The sequence below is a fragment of the Eurosta solidaginis genome, chromosome 5, assembly GCF_040869045.1.
Source record: "Eurosta solidaginis isolate ZX-2024a chromosome 5, ASM4086904v1, whole genome shotgun sequence".
NCBI lineage: Eukaryota > Metazoa > Arthropoda > Insecta > Diptera > Tephritidae > Eurosta > Eurosta solidaginis.
Genome location: NC_090323.1, coordinates 255536066 through 255556919, shown reverse-complemented (window position 1 = coordinate 255556919; position 20854 = coordinate 255536066). Strand labels below are relative to the sequence as shown.

Sequence of the window (20854 nt, the reverse complement as noted above, 5' to 3'; positions counted from 1 at the left end):
TCCGCCAATACTTTGAACCCTGACACTAAACACCTAGAATGGACTGGTAACCAAGCCATTGTATAGGTCGTAGATATATCACTTATAGCAATCGGAAGACTAAAATACATCATCGTTCAACCAGGAAGGTTGTTAATACCTTCTAGGCTTGTACGCACGGCCTCTAAAGGGGCCATGGATAAAATATGGGAACGTAAGACAAATATAATACCCCGAAAGAAAGACAAATCGGTACAATTTCCTACATATTAAAAGAAGGAAGCTCATCGAGTGGCATCACAATCGGTCACATGTCTCAAGTTTGCGCCTCTCTGCTTTAGTACCGGGCATTAACTCTAACATCTCGTGCAATAGTTTTTGCGTCACTTGAAGGGCTTACATTGATAACACAATACACATATTTATAGCTTCACAACTTTTGCAACCCAATTGCCCGCCTCACCTACCCGAGGGGAATCCTGTTAAAAGCATGAATGTAACATCAACATGTTTAGCAGGCGATCTCATGGTACTAGGGGTTTGGGTAGCTTTATGGCTTAGAAAGTTCAATGTGGACATGACTCAAGACCTGAGTTGGTCGGGCTAGCACCTTAAAATTTTATTCGTCAGTATTTTGGTCTTGAGTAGATTTATATTTCCTTTTCATTATTTTAAAGCAATGAAGACCTTTTCGTATAGCCCCTGAGAGTCTGCTTATAAAAACTAAGTGTTACAATTAAAAAACACTCTCGGCTGTGTGTTCAACTAAAACACTTAAAACAATTTCCGATCTTTTGCAAATTCATTATTTCTTGTGGGGACAAACCGAATGACCTCAGTTGATCACAGACCAGTTTCTTCACTTTTTCTATGAGCGTCTTGTAGTTGTAATTGATGAAGCAAAAATCTTGTCTCCGACTTTACGAATAGTTGTGACAAGTCAATGAACTGTTATGTTTTGGGGTGCCAAAAGCAGACAAAATATGTCATCTCATCAAACTCAGGTCGCGTCCTATAATTGTTTTTTAAAGTTTGCGAACCCCAAAACTACGTTTTTAGCATAATAATCTCATTCATTACGCTCGAAATGTACTCAAGATAGTAACTTCAAACCCCTTAAACCTATTCCAATTTAATTCTAAATTATGAGATTTCACAATTAATCATATCAAATCCAATTATGAGAATCTAAGAACTTTTTGTGTTATCTCCAACCAATTGGTCATTTAGCAAATTCGTTTGTATTACCAACTGTAAGTAGTAGTCGAATATCAAATGTCGAAAGCCAAAAAGCCAGAGGTCAAATTGCTTAATAAAGTTATGTCCTACAAACGCACACACACACATATATACATCAGGCTTTGTCCTTTATGCGCGCGCTGCGCTTTGAGCTATAAATGGAAAACTCAGTTATGATGAAAAGAGCAAAAGCAAAGGCATTTCAGATATCATTGGCATTTGTACTCAAGGCAACTGATTACGCATGCAAACGTGCAACACAGAGGCAACAACCATAAAAGCAGTAACAGTTACTTGGTACGCCAAAAAACCAAGAGCGTTTCAGTGCTGAGCATTTAAGACTGGAGCAAAATTTCATAAACCTTCAATGCAATTGTTGAATTATGCCAATATATGTAAGTATGTACAATAACTGAATACGTACCTACATATGTATGTACATATGTATGTTCATATCTGAAAACGATATTTGTGTATGCCCTTTACATGGTCATGTATATGATTTTTTATTAGAATGCTTAAAAACACACAAAAGTACATACATAGATAGTTGTGTCCAGCAATAAAAGTTTTCCATTCCTGATATGTGTGCATGTAAACATGTGTGTGTACTGGTATGTTGGTTAAGTTTTTATCTTTGCATTGAAATCGGCTATACGATTTGGATCGTCCTTGATCTACACGAGCTGGCGGTAGGTTTCAATAAAGCCTGAGTACTGCAGTATTGAGAGTTCAATGTTTTCACTATTTGTGTTTTGTAGTCATGAGTCGCTTTTACTCAAAGACGGCAAACATAATATTTTCAGTGGAATGATCCCGAAGAAATGTCGAAATTATCCTATGATAGTTCCGAAAATAACACCAAAGTAGATCCGAAGATAGCCCCTAAGTGATCCCGAAAACAAGGTCTATATGAAAGATCACAAAAATAGTCAAGTTATCTTGAAAATCATGCTGGAATGATCCAGGGATGACCCGTAAGTATCCCGTAACGCTTACCAGATGATGCAACAACAATCCGAAAATAGCCTTAAGAGTTATAAAATGGTCACGGAATAGTCTAGAAATTACCCGACAAAAAATACTGAAATAGTCCCGAAAACATTCCGAAATAGTCTCCTAAATGATCTAAAACTTATCCCGAATTTACTTCAAAAGTCATGTTGGAAAAATTCAGAGATAGTGTCGAAATTATCCTGAAAGAGATTTAAATATGATTACCAAAGCTTTTCGAAAACAATTTCAATAGATGGCACCAAAACAACCTCGGAAACTATCACAAAATCATGCCTAAAATAAATGGCCTCGAAATAGTACAGAAAATCCAGATATCGACACAAACATGATCTAAAACTGATCGCGAAGTCATCTCAAAAATCATCCGGAAACCAAAAGTGGTTCCAAAATAAAAACTTCCAAAACGATCCATAGATGGGCCTAAAATAATCACAAAATTTTTCCGCGTAGCGCCAAGTTGATATCTAAACCTCAGTATATACTGTTTTATTAATCCTAAGCTAGTCCCGCATTGGATAGAAATTATTCCAAAACGATTTCCGAAATAATCCCGAAATTATTTCGAAATATTCACCAAATAGTCTCGTTATAATCACCAAACGATCTCAAAATTAATACCGATATAATCAGGAAACACATCCGAATAGCACAGAAATTATTCTGAAATAACTAAAAAATGATTCCGAAAAGATCTGTGAATATTCCCTAAGTATGCCTGAAATCATCACGAAACAAATTCCGGAAACGATATCAAAAACAATCCCGATATAATCCGGAAATAACATGCGAAACCATCCATAACAGTTCTCGAAATCATTAGAAACAACCCCGAAAAGTTTGGGTATGTATCATTATTTATTCATCATCAATAATTGGTGCTTAAACAGCGACTTTGGCCGTTGCGTAACAAATCACGCCAGCAATTTCCCATCCTTTCTCCCAAATGCCGATGCCGATAAATACTTTCCGAGCCGAATCATCATCATTCATTCGCAAATCATGATCTAGCCAGCGATGCGTTTGAGCTTTTATTTGTTGCACAAAGGTCATGCCATCGTAAGGCTTATACAGCTAATCATTAAATTAAATCGAAAGTTAATCCCGAAACAGTCTGACATCGATGCTGAAATTAATCTCGAAATGATCCCAATACACCCTTAATTATCTCAAAAGTCTTGCTGGAATGACCAAGGGAAGGCCCTTTATTATCCCGAAATGGTTTTGAAATGATACAGAGATGGTCCAGTAACGATATCGAAAACAATACCGTAATGATTCCTTCAACAATTCCGATTTTATTCCTAAATTGTCTTGAAGTTATTAGTCCCGAAATTATCTTTAACACAATCCCGAAAATGTAAAGAAACAACCCTAAAGTTAACAAAAAATATACTGTTGAAGGAAATATCACCCTATCACGGCTAACGGTTTGAAAACGCCTTATCTCAGAAAACTTTTGAATAACGTCTAACTTCAGAATTTTCTTCAAGAACGTCTTAATCAAAAACTCGGTTGTAGGACGACCTACATATATCGTATTTTTTTTTTTTTAAACTCCCTATCTGAGCTCAAATTCAATATATTGTGACATTAAATTGAGACTTAGATATACTGAGATCGGGCGTTCTTGAGCCGGATTCTAAGATAGGGCGTTTTCGAAACAAAATCTGAAGTAGGACGTTATTCAAACGTTTTCGAAAACGCCCTATTTTCGAAACGGCAGCCAATATAGGGCCACATTCCGCTTAGTAGTCGAAATTACCTGGAGACTGCCCTTAATGATCGCGAAAACAATCCCGATTTGATCTCGAAAAAGTTCGTGAACTCGCCCAAAATGGAGATATTCCCAAAATGATTCCGAATACTTTCTGAGTGATTGCGAAAAAACTCCGAACCAAGAAATTATCACGAAATGGTTCCAAAATAGTTCCGATATAATCCATGAAACAGACGTTAAAGGTTCCCGAGATGATCCCGAAGTAACGTCAAAATTATATTTACATGCTCTCCCCCAAAGACTGCTTCCCAGTGAGGGGTTTTAGGGGGCATGCGACCCGCATTACTAAAAAAAAAATGCATCCCGTAGATCCTTTCTCGACTTTTGACTTTGTTGTTCTTTAAGAATTAACTACACGTTTCGGGGGAGGTCGAGCTAAACGGGACCCAGATTCGAATTCAGCACATCGAAATACGTATAGGTCAAGTGTACAAACCTTGCTGATTTATGGGCCAGTCTAATTTTTGTTGCTATTTTTGTGCGCACGGCTGTATATACTGCAAGACCTCATTATTATTTAAATAAGTTCATTTTTACTTTTAATAAATATTATCTTTATTTATTTATTGTTATTTAGTTATTATATTGATAGATTTTTTTTCATGCACATTCACTATAAAAAATTATAAATATAAAAAATAGTTTTTGCACAAAATATTTATAAGTATTTGCATTTTAAAATAATTTTCAAGTCTAGAATTATAGTAAATTTGTTTAACTGAAAGGAAAACTAGAAAACATTTTTTGTTTAATATTTAAATTTTTTTTTAATTTTTGCGCATTCATCATATTAAGAACTCAAGTTCGTTCAAAATAAATAAAAAATGTTTAAATATAAAGATAAAAAATATTGCATGAATAAATATTTATTTCGAGGATACATACGAATGGACTATTTTCAGTTGAAAATTGTAATGAAAGCAATCAAATTAACAATTTCAATAAATATAAATACAAGGAGATTAAAAAATCAACAAAAAAAATATTAACCAGAACATAACTACATTTTGTAGATAGTAAAACATAGTTTGTATGTAAGGTGGGAGAGGTAACAAAGAGTGAAAAATAAACAGGTAGTGAAAAACCGAAAAAGTGACGAATTTGCTGATGACATTTTTTGCTGTTAGTTTACTGCAGTTTTTTTTTAAATTTTTTTTATTTTATGTGCTGCGCTGTTGCATGTGTTTGTTTGCATTTGTTTTGTTTTGTTTGTCAACTTATTTGTATTTATTTTTTGTTTACGTTTTGCTGATTGCAGTACAATATTTTCTGTTTATTTAATTAAATATATGTTTTTTAATTATTGATTTTGTTTTTATGCGCGCTTTTCTATTGTAAGCTTATAAAATTTCAAAAAGTTTCTTAAGTTCAACCATAAGTGACCAATCAGCCTTAATTAAGTCATCACGGAAATAGTCCTTGCAAGCGTCAATGCTCTGACGTGAGATCTGCAAATAAAAGAGAAAAGCATGTGAGATGTAATCAATATGTAGATCAGAGGTCTGCTTTGAGTACTAATAAAATTAGTGCACTTAGTCATGAGCCAAAAAATTGTGTCTAAATATGTACTTAGTCAAGTACAGACAAATACTATGAGTGCTTAGCACATAAAATGGAAAATACATACGACTGCCCCGCAACACATATGTCCCATACATATATGACATTGTTGAGTATAAACTGAAATCATAGTCGCTTTAACTCAGTAGCATGTTGGTTTCGTGTGTAATACACTGTATACTCGTTTATTATCGGTTTTTCTTTAGCGCTGTTGTCAGTTTAGTTTCGTGTACATCGTTGTGTTGCTAGCGTCAGAAGACTGATATGACTATATTCATTTTATTGTACTGTTAGTCATACTGATTCAAATTAGTGTTTTCGTATAACACAGTTGACTTTCTTGCTCAATAAGACAATTGAGTACTGAACGGCTTCGTGGCTTATGAGCAGTTATTCATTTTACGAAGCATGACTATGTAAATGTGTTTTAGTGGATATAGGTACTTGATATTCTTTGTTTGTGTATGCACTAATACTAATTTTTTGGTTAGTCGACTAATAACCTTAAAACATAAAAAATGGCAGCTCACTGATGTAGATATTGTGGCAAATTTTAGCATCACTATGCTATTAGTAAATAATCACAACAAGAACAGCAAGCAGCCACTCTTATGTACATGTACACATTAAAGCAAGCAGCCACACTTATGTACAAGGCAACGAAAAATATTACATACACATAACCAGCAGCTTGAGCAGTGTTCCTTATATCAAGTTTGCCAGAACATATGTATATTTTAGTTTTTTTGTTATGTTTTTTTTTTTTAATATTTAATTTTTTTTAGTTTTTAAATATGTTAATTTTGTTTATTTCTTTGTTGTTTTTTAATTTCTTTTATATTTATTTTGTTTTTTAATTTCTTTTATATTTATTTTGTTTATTTCTTTATGCCGTTTACATGGTTTTTATATTTTTTTTTTTTAATATTTTAATTTTTTTTTTAATTTCTTTATTTTTTTTTTTTTATTTTTTCGTTTTTAATTATTATTATTATGTTTTTTCAACTTTATTATGTATTGTTATTTTTTTCATTTCTTTTGAATTTTTTGATCATTATTTTATCTTCTGAAAAATTTTCTACTTACTATTCCAAAAACAAAATACAATTTTTCAATTATAGAAAAATTTAAAAATAACAATAATTATCATTTGAAAAAAAAAAAATTATTTTTCTGGCCTTGAGCTCGAATCGAACCTTGAGTCATTTATCAATAGGCCGATAAAAACAAAAAGATTTGATCATTATTTTATAAAAAAAATTTATTTCGTTTGATGACTTGTACGTTTTTTTTAGTACTTCAAATATTCATAAGTACCTAGGGTGAAAGGTACGCCAGTGCAAGAAGAAAAATTCTTAAGTTACTTTATAAGTCTATGTTTCGCTTTATACCGGACTCGAAGATACCAAAGAACCGCGCGCATGGAAGATGGAGTTTTTATTTGAACATTTTTTGAAAAAAGTTTTTAATTATATTATGGTTTATTTTTTAATAGCTTTATTTAATTTTTTTTTTTTTTTTTCTTTTTTTGTTTTTTTTAGGTTTCTCATTTTCTTTTTATAATATTTTTAATTTTTTAATTTGTTTTTTTTTTTTACATTATTTTTAAATTTTTTCATTTCATTGTTTATTACTTTTTTAAGTTTTTCATTTTTTTGTCCTCTTTTTTTCTGCTTTTTTTCTAAGGTCGTTATCGTTGTAGACCCGAAGATACCAAATAACCGCGTGGATGGAAAAGTGATCTTTTATTCCTGGCACTATCTACAGACTGAAATATCTTGGGCAGCGGAACCTTCACAAGTAGCACGTAGGAAACAAGAAGATTTCCGCTTCTACCCAGAATGTTTTATTTCTAAGCAAATGAACTATCTTCCTATTCAATCCTAATATTGAAGGTCTAAAAGCAACAAGTACGGTGGGTCATAAAAACCTCTGGTATTTGCAATGCTGCCACATTTTTCTTTTTATAACATAAGCCCTAGCTGTTGACAGAGTTTTCAAGTTTGGTTGAGCAAACTTACGGTAACTGTCTGGGCATATTAAGTCTATGTGTGGCTCTTAAGGACCGGCCAGCTTAGCCTAACCTAACGTTCTCTTCCAAATCTTAAATCAAAGGAAAATCCTTCAAAACTTATGCAAACAATTTTTTATCAATTAATTTCTACAAATAGCAAGCTGAGCCGCTAACAAACGAACTGCAACAGAAAACGAGGCCAAAACTTAAGTAGCCTTGAGGTCACATGAAGCTAAAAATAGAATGCACTCAACCCCATAGGAGGATTGCTCAGCACCGAATAACGCAGCAATATGGCAACGGCAAAATTCATTCAGAACAAACTTAAACAACAAATGGCACTGAGTGAGCTCAAAATGTAGGTCAATTTAACTTAGCACCAAAGCACATACACAGAAGCGCAAAAGAGGTGCGGTGCGAGTATGTAGCATGAATGGGAAAGTACACTACAAATGCGAAAAGTAGAACTGCAACAACAAAGTATGAGTAAACTGCAAAATAGGTTATTGCAGAAAAGATAGCCAGCCGGCTAAAATGTCAACGACCGACTGAAATAAAACAGAAGGTGAGCAATGACGTCAACAGCAAGAAGTAAAGATGGGGGAGGGACGTAGAAATAGGCAAGAAACAAACAGCAAGCGGTATTGGCTGCAACAAACCGGCAGCACGGTAAATGCATTTCAGCCAACTTTTATATGTATGTACTAAAGTTTGTATGTATGTGCGTTAGTGTACTACATTTAGGATACGAACCTTGAATGAAACGAGGACAATGACTGCAACTTTTCAATGAATTCTCATGCAAGGGGTTCAAATGTTAACGCAGTTGGGAGGGGGAGATTGAATGGGGTAGGTCGGATTACAAATTTTGCGGCATTATTTTAGTTTTAAAAGTGTTCTAAAAATAGTTTCAATGCTGCAATAATTTTATATACAGTTGTTCTTAGGAAGAATACAGTAATCGATCAAATAATGTCCTTCAGATGTAAGCGGCATTACTACATTTTAAATATATTCGCGAAATTCGGGTTTTTCGCTCTCAAGTTAGACTTACGTTGTGAAAACTATGTGCATTATGATAACGGGCTTTGTGTAGCTAAAAATATATTAAGAATATTTTATAAATTTTATTTCCATATCAAACAAATCAAGGCTGTGAATGGAATTGTTTGAAAAAGGCTCCTATTTTTAACCCTCCTACGGAAACTGAGAAAAGAGCGGCGCCCCTCCGCTGGAAGGACGAGGTGAAAAACGATTTAAATTATTATTACCAACTGGCGCCAGTAAGCACAGCGATATGGCTTGTTGGACTGCCAAAACCGTTTAAATGGTTAAGAGCCAATTAAATTAGTAGTTCCCCATTGCAAGTCCTATGGGTTACATCAAGATTCTCATTACAAAAAAGTCGCCGGTTCCAAAGAGGACACCGGTTTTCCAAAAATTTAACGGTTCCAAGGTGTTACCAGCTCCAAAAATATAACCGGTCCTTAAACATTAATCTGTTTCAAAAAATTTACAACTCAAGTTCAGAAAATTGCAGTTCAAGTTCAGAAAATTACAATTCAAGTTCAGAATTTCCAGTTTAAATTCAGAAATTTACAATTCAAGTTCAGAGTTTCCAATTCAAGTTCAGAAAATTACAATGCAGGTTCAGAAATTCCAATTTAAATTCAGAAAATTACAATTCAAGTTCAGAAAATTACAGTTCAAGTTCAGAAAATTGCCTTTCAAGTTCAGAAAATTACAATTCAAATTCAGAAAAAAAAGTAGGGCGCTATTTTGCAAAAGTTATTCCAATTCATACTAAGTAATGTAATACTTATATGTTATTTGCGGAAGTTTTGATACTTGGTTGACAGTGGTGGCTTGGATATACTGTACCCCCAGTTTTCTCCAAGGCGGGTACATCCCGAGCTAAGAAATCAAACGGAGGATAACTCTTTCCAACAAGTGCAAGTGGACGCTCCGGCCATGAAAGTACTTCAGTTGACTCCGCAGTTTGGAAGCAGTGGAGACCTCCACAGAATTGCTAGAGACAGGTGGAGGAAGACTTGATCTGTGCACAGAGTACTTATGCGTTATTTGCGTAATTGTGGACGTTCCGTTGATATCGTCATCACTGCTGTCATACTCAATGCTTGTGACCTTTAAGATATAGCTTGATGTCCTTGTAACTGACCTCTTATGGGAGGAGGAGAGAGAAGAGAGGAAACGGTTTTTTTCGCCTTCATGTGAGCAAAATTGATTTAAGTGAGTTAAGATGTCCAATGCTTCCTTGACAGATAGTAGGCCTTCATATCCTTGTATCAAATTATTAGCGCCAATATTTACCATCTTACATACTTTTATTTATGCATAAAAAAAATTTCTGACAAACTTTCTGAACTTGAATTGTAATTTTCTGAACTTGAAATGAAGTTTTCTGATCTTGAATTGTAATTTTCTGAACTTAGATTGAAGTTTCTGAACTTGAATTGTGACTTTCTGAATTTGAATTGTAAATTTCTGAATTTAAATTGGAAATTCTGAACTTGAGTTGTAATTTTCTGAACATGAATTTAAAATTCCAAACTTGACTTATAAATTTCTGAACTTCAATTGTAAAGCCGAAACCGGTTCGCCTCCAAACCAAATTTGACAAGGGATGGCGGAAAACGTCCCAGTAAGAACTAATTAGCGCTGTTTCGGGGATCGCCATTCCTGTAGATCAGGCAGAGCACAATTAAGTTCCATTATGAAAGTATGCGCTCGTTCGCATAATTTCGTAAAAGAGTAAATGCTCTTTACAAACTCTTTGCCTCGGTGTTTGAATAACTTCGCGAATGATCAATCTTTTCGCCGCGCTTTGTTATTTATATCAGGTATATTGCCATTCTCACACAGTAGGGTGGCCGAACGTATATTTCGTCGTCAGGGATTGAGCTATCGGTTTCATCATCTCACTCGCTATATAAGAATACGAAAAAGAGTTGCTTCCAAAACTTAAGCACGCTCAGTACGTCGATCACCTGATCGTCATTATCATTTCTCCAGGAGTCGGATTTTGAAATTTTTTTTCATACGTTGGGTGCTCTTGTAGAATTTTCAGACATTATTCTTTAGTTAAAAAGACTCGCAGCTGTGTATACAAATTTCGGTTCGTGTTCTTTTTTACTGCTTTTTCACTCTCACCTTTAAAAATTGAAAAAAAAAAAAAAACAAGTAAGAAAGTCTAATTTCGGGTGAAACCGAACATTACATACCCAGCTGTATACTTGAAATGCTGTTGTTGTTTTTTTTTTTGTGTGCTTAATAGGGTTACAAGGCTGCGCAATAATACATATGGGGTATTCCATCCCATTTCGACAAATTTTGAACCGACCCCTTTAGAATTGGCTGAAAGTTTTTCTTATTTTTCTAGCTTACGAAAGACGTTTTTCAGAATTTTTTAAAATTTTTTCATCCAACTCAAAAAAAGTTATGAATTTAAAAAAAAAACACCGTTTTTTTTCAAAATGCTATAACTTTTTTAAAAATTTACCGTTTGGGATCGTTTTTTTTTTTTTAATTTTTTTAATTTTAAATTTTTTTTTTTTTTTGTAATTTTTCAGTTTTTCGAGATTTTTCGAATTTCGCCATTCATAAAAAACTTCAATCAATTCTGCAATCATTCCCACTAATCCCGGAGTGGCCGATATTTTTTTTTTTATTTAATTGAAAAAAAAAAACTTTAAAAATTTTTTTGTATTTTTTCCGAAAAGTACATTTAAAAACCAATTTTAAAAAAAAAAAAGATCCCAAATGGTCAATTTTTGAAAAATTTATAGCATTTTGAAAACAAAAACGGTGTTTTTTTTAAAATTCATAACTTTTTTTGAGTTGGATGAAAAAATTTTAAAAAATTCTGAGAAACATCTTTCGTAAGCTAGAAAAAGAAGCAAAACTTTCAGCCAATTCTAAAGGGGTCGGGTACAAAATTGGTCGAAATGGGATGGAATATCCCATATACATATGGTTATATTCTGAACTAATTTTTCTTCGAGTTATGGCTACCGAAACATAGAAAATTGCTTATGCGGCAGTTACCCACGAACGTACGTAGAAAAAACGTGTCAGCTGACACGACCTATCTTATGAGTGTGCAATGTAAACGAAAACTCACCGACGTGCAACGCCCGTACGTACGTAGCCCGGAACGTAGAAATGAAAAAAATTTTGATTTTTTCCGTAAGAACGTGTCAGCTGATCGCTCTCTCACTAGACAGAGTTGCCTAGTAAACTTTTGTGCGCTAATTTTTGACCTTTTGCAATTTTATGCAAAAACGCCTAATTAAAGTTTGAAAAATTGTGGAAATAATTCGAAATAATTATGTAAAAGTGCTGATTATAAATATTTAATCTATTTATACTTATTTAATATGTATTCCGGCCTTTTACAATATCAAAAATTAAATTGGAAAAAGTTGATGTTTCCATAAGCATACATGCAAAATGGTCAGTGGCAACAGTGCTTATCTGTAAACAATACACACACAAATATGTTATGTACATGTACACGGACGCACACATTGATTCCTACGGGCTTGAGAGTTCGGTCAAACGTGCTTCGTACGACAAACGTGCTTACGTACGGCACACGTCGGTGGGTAACTGCCGCATTAGTCATAAAAGGGGCGGTGCCACGCTCATTTCTTAAAATTTGAAGTTTTTCGATTTTGATAATTAATCTTCAAAGCATTCCTTATAGTAAAGGCAACCTCTCTGCCGAATTTCGTTACGATAGGTTTAACGATTTTTATTTATGATTAATATTTGTAAAATTGATTTTATCACAAGTGGGCGGAGTCACGCCCATTTAAAAATTCTCTTTCAAATTTGTATCAAGAATCTCAATATCAGTTCACACGTCAAATTTCAACATTCTAGGTGTATTATTTACGAAATAATCAGGTTTTTTGTGTTTTCCAAAATTCTATATATATAAAAAGTGGACATGGTTATCATCCGATTTCGCTATTTTCAATACCAATCTATTCTGGTATCTCAATATTTACTCAAGTTATCGTGTTGACGGAAAGGCGGTCGGACGGACGGACATGGCTCAATCAAATTTTTTTTCGATACTAATGATTTTGATATATGGAAGTCTATATCTATCTCGATTCCTTTATACTTGTACAGCCAACCGTTATCCAATCAAAGTTATACTGCCCTGTGTACAAGTACAGCTGGGTATAAAAAAACGCCATTACAGGCAACTCACTTTCGACTAAGTAAATTGAAATCATTAAGAAGGCGATAACACCACAGCTACAAAACCATTAACAACACCATACTTTCATTCAAATTTCTTCTGTCTATTGTAAAACACCTTTGAGCTAAAAACAGCTCGTTAACGATTTCAGCATACAATCACTGTCACTTGCAGTAGCGCCCCTTTTGTTCCATTTCTCCTCTTAACAAATTAAATCTTATTGTAAACAAGTAAGGAAGGCTAAGTTCGGGTGTAACCGAACATTACATACTCAGTTGAGAGCTATGGAGACAAAATAAGGGAAAATCACCATGTAGGAAAATGAACCTCGGGTAACCCTGGAATGTATTTGTATGACATGCGTATCAAATGGCAGGTATTAAAGAGTATTTTAAGAGGAAGTGGGCCATAGTTCTATAGGTGGACGGCTTTTCGAGATATCGCCATAAAGGTGGACCATGGGTGACTCTAGAATTTGTTTGTACGATATGGGTATCAAATGAAAGGTGTTAATGAGTATTTTAAAAGGGAGTGGGCCTTAGTTCTATAGGTGGACGCCTTTTCGGAATATCGTTATAAAGGTGGACCAGGGGTGACTCTAGAATTAGTTTGTACGATATGGGTACCAAATAAAAGGTGTTAATGAGTATTTTAAAAGGGAGTGGGCCTTAGTTCTATGGGTGGACGCCTTTTCGAGATATTGCCATAAAGGTGGACCAGCTCTAGAATTAATTTGTACGATATGGGTACTAAATAAAAGGTGTTAATGAGTATTTTAAAAGGGAGTGGGCCTTAGTTCTATGGGTGGACGCCTTTTCGAGATATTGCCATAAAGGTGGACCAGCTCTAGAATTAATTTGTACGATATGGGTACTAAATAAAAGGTGTTAATGAGTATTTTAAAAGTGGGTGGGCCTTAGTTCTAAGGGTGGACGCCTTTTCGAGATATCGCCATAAAGGTGGACCAGGGATGACTCTAGAATGCGTTTGTACAATATGGGTATCAAATGAAAGGTGTTAATGAGTATTTTAAAAGGGAGTGGGCCTTAGTTCTATGGGTGGACGCCTTTTCGAGATATTGCCATAAAGGTGGACCAGCTCTAGAATTAATTTGTACGATATGGGTACTAAATAAAAGGTGTTAATGAGTATTTTAAAAGTGGGTGGGCCTTAGTTCTAAGGGTGGACGCCTTTTCGAGATATCGCCATAAAGGTGGACCAGGGATGACTCTAGAATGCGTTTGTACAATATGGGTATCAAATGAAAGGTGTTAATGAGTATTTTAAAAGGGAGTGGGCCTTAGTTCTATAGGTGGACGCCTTTTCGAGATATCGCCATAAAGGTGGAGCAGGGGTGACTCTAGAATGCGTTTGTACAATATGGGTATCAAATGAAAGGTGTTAATGAGTATTTTAAAAGGGAGTGGGCCTTAGTTCTATAGGTGGACGCCTTTTCGGGATATCGTTATAAAGGTGGACCAGGGGTGACTCTAGAATGCTTTTGTACAATAAGGGTATCAAATGAAAGGTGTTAATGAGTATTTTAAAAGGGAGTGGGCCTTAGTTCTATAGGTGGACGCCTTTTCGGGATATCGCCATAAAGGTGGACCAGGGATGACTCTAGAATGCGTTTGTACAATAAGGGTATCAAATGAAAGGTGTTAATGAGTATTTTAAAAGGGAGTGGGCCTTAGTTCTAAGGGTGGACGCCTTTTCGAGATATCGCCATAAAGGTGGAGCAGGGGTGACTCTAGAATGCGTTTGTACAATATGGGTATCAAATGAAAGGTGTTAATGAGTATTTTAAAAGGGAGTGGGCCTTAGTTCTATAGGTGGACGCCTTTTCGGGATATCGTTATAAAGGTGGACCAGGGGTGACTCTAGAATGCTTTTGTACAATAAGGGTATCAAATGAAAGGTGTTAATGAGTATTTTAAAAGGGAGTGGGCCTTAGTTCTATAGGTGGACGCCTTTTCGGGATATCGCCATAAAGGTGGACCAGGGATGACTCTAGAATGCGTTTGTACAATAAGGGTATCAAATGAAAGGTGTTAATGAGTATTTTAAAAGGGAGTGGGCCTTAGTTCTAAGGGTGGACGCCTTTTCGAGATATCGCCATAAAGGTGGAGCAGGGGTGACTCTAGAATGCGTTTGTACAATATGGGTATCAAATGAAAGGTGTTAATGAGTATTTTAAAAGGGAGTGGGCCTTAGTTCTATAGGTGGACGCCTTTTCGGGATATCGTTATAAAGGTGGACCAGGGGTGACTCTAGAATGCCTTTGTACAATAAGGGTATCAAATGAAAGGTGTTCATGAGTATTTTAAAAGGGAGTGGGCCTTAGTTCTAAGGGTGGACGCCTTTTCGAGATATCGCCATAAAGGTGGACCAGGGATGACTCTAGAATGCGTTTGTACAATATGGGTATCAAATGAAAGGTGTTAATGAGTATTTTAAAAGGGAGTGGGCCTTAGTTCTATAGGTGGACGCCTTTTCGAGATATCGCCATAAAGGTGGAGCAGGGGTGACTCTAGAATGCGTTTGTACAATATGGGGATCAAATGAAAGGTGTTAATGAGTATTTTAAAAGGGAGTGGGCCTTACTTCTATAGGTGGACGCCTTTTCGGGATATCGTTATAAAGGTGGACCAGGGGTGACTCTACAATGCGTTTGTACAATAAGGGTATCAAACGAAAGGTGTTAATGAGTGTTTTAAAAGGGAGTGGGCCTTAGTTCTATGGGTTGACGCCTTTTCGAGATATTGCCATAAAGGTGGACCAGGGGTGACTCTAGAATTTGTTTGTACGATATGGGTATCAAATGAAAGGTGTTAATGAGTATTTTAAAAGGGAGTGGGCCTTAGTTCTATAGGTGGACGCCTTTTCGGGATATCGTTATAAAGGTAGACCAGGGGTGACTCTAGAATGGCTTTGTACAATAAGGGTATCAAATGAAAGGTGTTAATGAGTATTTTAAAAGGGAGTTGGCCTTAATTCTATAGGTGGACGCCTTTTCGGGATATCGTTATAAAGGTGGACCAGGGGTTACTCTAGAATGCTTTGTACAATAAAGGTATCAAATGAAAGGTGTTAATGAGTATTTTAAAAGGGAGTGGGCCTTAGTTCTATAGGTGGACGCCTTTTCGGGATATCGTTATAAAGGTAGACCAGGGGTGACTCTAGAATGCCTTTGTACAATAAGGGTATCAAATGAAAGGTGTTAATGAGTATTTTAAAAGTGGGTGTGCCTTAGTTCTATGGGTGGACGCCTTTTCGAGATATCGCCATAAAGGTGGACCAGGGATGACTCTAGAATGCGTTTGTACAATATGGGTATCAAATGAAAGGTGTTAATGAGTATTTTAAAAGTGGGTGGGCCTTAGTTCTAAGGGTGGACGCCTTTTCCAGATATCGCCATAAAGGTGGACCAGGGATGACTCTAGAATGCGTTTGTACGATATGGGTATCAAATGAAAGGTGTTAACGAGTATTTTAAAAGGGCGTGGGCCTTAATACTATAGGTGGACGCCTTTTCGGGATATCGTTATAAAGGTGGACCAGAGTTGACTCTAGAATGCGTTTGTACATTATGGGTATCAAACGAAAGGTGATAATGAGTATTTTAAAAGGGAATGGGCCTTAGTTCTATAGGTGGACGCCTTTTCGATATATCGCCATAAAAGTGGACCAGGGGTGACTCTATAATGTGTTTGTACAATATGGGTGTCAAATTAAAGGTATTAATAAGAATTTTAAAAAGGAGTGGTGTGAAGGCGTTTTCGAGATATCGACCAAAATGTGGACCAGGGCGACCCAGAACATCATCTGCCGGGTACAGCTAATTTATTTATATATGTAATACCACGAACAGTATTCCTGCCAAGATTCCAAGGGCTTTTGATTTCGCCCTGCAGAACTTTTTCATTTTCTTCTACTTAATATGGTAGGTGTCACACACATTTTACAAAGTTTTTTTCTAAAGTTATATTTTGCGTCAATAAACCAATCCAGTTACCATGTTTAACCTTTTTTCGTATTTGGTATAGAATTATGGCAGGTTTTTCATTTTTCGTAATTTTCGATATCGAACAAGTGGGCGTGGTCATAGTCAGATTTCGGACATTTTTTATACCAATAGAAAGTGAGTTCAGATAATTATGTGAACTGAGTTCAGTAAAGATATATCGATTTTTGCTCAAGTTATCGTGTTAAAAGCCGAGCGGAAGGACAGACGGTCGACTGTGTATTAAAACTGGGCGTGGCTTCAACCGATTTCGCCCTTTTTCACAGAAAACAGATATTGTTCTATAATCTAAGCCGCTACCAAATTTCACAAGGATTGGAAAATTTTTGTTCGACTTATGGCATTAAATGTATCCTAGACAAATCAAATGAAAAAGGGCGGAGCCATGCCCATTTTGAAATTTTCTTTTATTTTTGTATTTTGTTGCACCATATCATTACTGGAGTTGAATGTTGACATAATTTACTTAAATACTGTAAAGATATTAAATTTTTTGTAAAAATTTCACTTGAAAAAAAAATTTTTTTTTAAAAGTGGGCGTGGTCGTTCTCCGATTTTGCTAATTTTTTTTAGGCTTACATATAGTAATAGGAGTAACATTCCTGCCAAATTTTATCATGATATCTTCAACGACTGCCAAATTACAGCTTGCAAAACTTCTAAATTACCTTCTTTTAAAAGTGGGCGGTGCCACGCCCGTTGTCCAAAATTTTACTTATTTTCTATTCTGCGTCATAAGTTCAACGCACCTACCAAGTTTCATCGCTTTATCCCTCTTTGGTAATGAATTATCGCAATTTTTCGATTTTTCGAAATTTTCGATATCGAAAAAGTGGGCGTGGTTATAGTCCGATATCGTTCATTTTAAATAGTGATCTGAGATGAGCGCCCAGGAATCTGCATACCAAATTTCGTCAAGATATCTCAAAATTTACTCAAGTTATCGTGTTAACGGACAGACGGACGGACGGACGGACGGACATGGCTTAATCAAATTTTTTTTCGATACTGATGATTTTGATATATGGAAGTCTATATCTATCTCGATTCCTTTATACCTGTACAACCAACCGTTATCCAATCAAAGTTAATATACTCTGTGAGCTCTGCTCAACTGAGTATAAAAAAACGTTTATGATTGAATCGGTACGGTAATTCGTATGACGTTGAACGTTGTAGAACATCACACAGACAGCTACATACATGAACACTGTAAGCATAGCTAGCGTTTCTCCTTCCTCGCCATTTTATTATACTCATGTACAATATACAGGTGACAACAGCAAGGGAAGCTGAGATTGACGTCACAAACGACCACCACACAGTATCACAATAAATATTGTCAAATAATGCTTAAAAATAGCACAATAACCTTCAAACGACCTTTTAAGCATGTAGTTATAACCATACATGCATAAGCATACATACAACAAATATTTGTAGTTGTGTGTGCGTGCACGTTGCAAATCCAATCCACAGCGCGCTGCCAGTGCGTATGAGTAACCCCACCCAATTAACGCTTAGTTCTTTGAACTTTTTATACTTTAAAGAACTCAAAGTTTTGCACTTACATATATACATACATACATACATAGGTACGTATTGAATGAAAATCAAACAGCAGATGATAGGAAGATGAAATCAGTCACGAATAAATAATTAAAACGTATTTGCTTTCAGGCACACTCAAATTTTATAAACTTAAGCTATTTCTGTCTGAATCTACTAAACTAATAAGAAAAAGATTGTAGAATCTTACCTTGCTCACAAGCATATCATCTGCTTCGAAATGTCTTCCAAACATTTTTGGCGATTCACCTGGAATCGGATCAATTTTAATGCAAATCTCTTGTCCCTTTCGTGCGCTGTCTATGTTCTTGTGATTCGATTCGATCGACGTAACAATACCAATGTCAACAAACTGGAAAATAATATAAAATGAATAATATTTAGTACTTCGTTTTAAAGTTTTTAGTAGACTAAATAGTGTGGTTTTATTTAAAAAAAAAAAATACTTCAATATACTATCGAAGAATGAGAGCTCACTAGTTATACCCAGCTGTACTTGTACAACACAGGGTATTATAACTTTGATTGAATAACGGTTAATTGTACAGGTATAAAGGAATCGAGTTAGATATAGACTTCCATATATCAAAATCATCAGTATCGGAATAAAGTTTATTAAGCCATGTTCGTCCGTCCGTCTGTCCCTTAACACGATAACTTCAGTAAATATTGAGATATCTCGCCAAATTTGGTACACGAGCTTATCTGCACCCAGAATAGATTGGTATTGAAAATGAGCGAAATCGGATGATAACCACGCCCACTTTTTATATATATAACATTTTGGAAAACACAAAAAACCTGATTATTTAGTAAATAATACACCTAGAATGTTGAAATTTGACGTGTGGACTGATATTGAGAGTCTTGATAAAGATTCGAAAAAAAATTTTTAAATGGGCGCGGCACCGCCTACTGTCATAAAATCAATTTTACGAATATTATTAATCATAAATCAAAAATTGTTAAACCTATCGTAACAAAATTCGGGAGAGAGGTCGCCTTTACTATAGGGAATGCTTTGAAGAAAAATTAACGAAATCGGTTAAGGACCACGCCCACTTTTATATAAAAGATTTTTAAAAGGGTCGTGGACGAATAAAATAAGCTATATCTTTGCAAAAAGTATTTTTTATCAATGGTATTGCATTTCTCAAGTGGATTTATAGCAATTAATAGGAAAAACTTCAAATTTTAAAAAGTGGGTGTGTGCACCGCAATTTTTTATGTTTCGGGATCTATAACTCGAAGAAAAATTTGTTCAGAATAGAACCATATGCATATGTATTATTGCGCAGCCTTGTAACACTATTAAGCACACAAAACAAACAACAACAGCATTTCAAATGTACAGCTGGGTATGTAATGTTCGGTTTCACCCAAACTTAGACTTCCTTACTTGTTCGTTTTGACTTGCACATCGTTTAGGTCAAACTGCATGAGCTACAAAACTGCGTACTCGAAAAAAATTCTAAAATCTCCTAATAACCGGGTGTAACCGAACATTATATACTCAGCGTGAGCTTCAATTGTACATTTGATTTCAGATAAATTACTTTTGTACATAACACGTGACACCGCCCGTTTAAACAAAAAATTTCTCCCCATTTCCTCTTACAATAAAACTTGATAAGTGAAATATCATTGATTCAAAACTATTTTTTGCTAAGTCTATGACCCTTTTAAACTTGTTTTATATCTAAGTTGCCGTGGTCTTTAACCGATCCCGTCCATTTTTACTAGAAATATTTCCTGCTATAATGAAAATATGTGTACACAATTTTATTACGATCCATTAATTTTTCTTCTAGTTATGGCTCCCGAAACATAAAAAATTGCTTAGTCATAAAAGGGGCGGTGCCACGCCCATTTTTTTTAATTTAAAGATTTTCCTTTTAATTGCTATAAATCCACTTGGGAAATGAAATACCATTGAAATAAAGCTCTTTTTGGCAAAGATATAGCTTATTTTATTCGTCCACGAAACTTTTAAAAATCTTTTATATAAAAGTGGGCGTGGTCCTTAACCGATTTCGTTTTCTTCAAAGCATTCCTTATAGTAAAGGCAACCTCTCCTCCGAATTTTGTTACGATAGGTTTAACGGTTTTTGATTCATGATTAATAATATTTGTAAAATTGATTTTATCACAAGTGCCACGCCCATTTAAAAAAATATTTTTTTTTTAATTTTTTTCAAGAGTCTCAATATCAGTCCACATGTCAAATTTCAACATTCTAGGTGTATTATTTACTAAATAATCAGGTGTTCGTGTTTTCCAAAATGTTATATATATAAAAAGTGGGCGTGGTTACCATCCGATTTCGCTCATTTTCAATACCAATCTTGGGTCCAGATAAGCTCGTGTACCAAATTTGGTGAATATATCTCAATACTTACTCAAGTTATCGTGTTGACAGACAGACGGACGGACGGACATGGC

The 20854-nt window shown here is 35.1% G+C and overlaps 1 protein-coding gene across 1 annotated transcript in view; it reads right to left on the bottom strand.

Annotated features, from left to right (window-relative positions):
- Nucleotides 1-4553: 4553 nt before the first annotated feature.
- Nucleotides 4554-20854, bottom strand: part of eIF5B (eukaryotic translation initiation factor 5B) — a 184438-nt gene continuing 168137 nt past the window's right edge. The window contains exons 8-9 of the mRNA XM_067789922.1: nt 18603-18764; nt 4554-5460 (exon numbers count right to left, since the gene is read on the bottom strand). Of these exons, the coding sequence (XP_067646023.1) occupies nt 5353-5460; nt 18603-18764 (270 nt within the window). The 3' untranslated portion in view covers nt 4554-5352. The remainder of the gene's footprint in view (nt 5461-18602; nt 18765-20854) is intronic.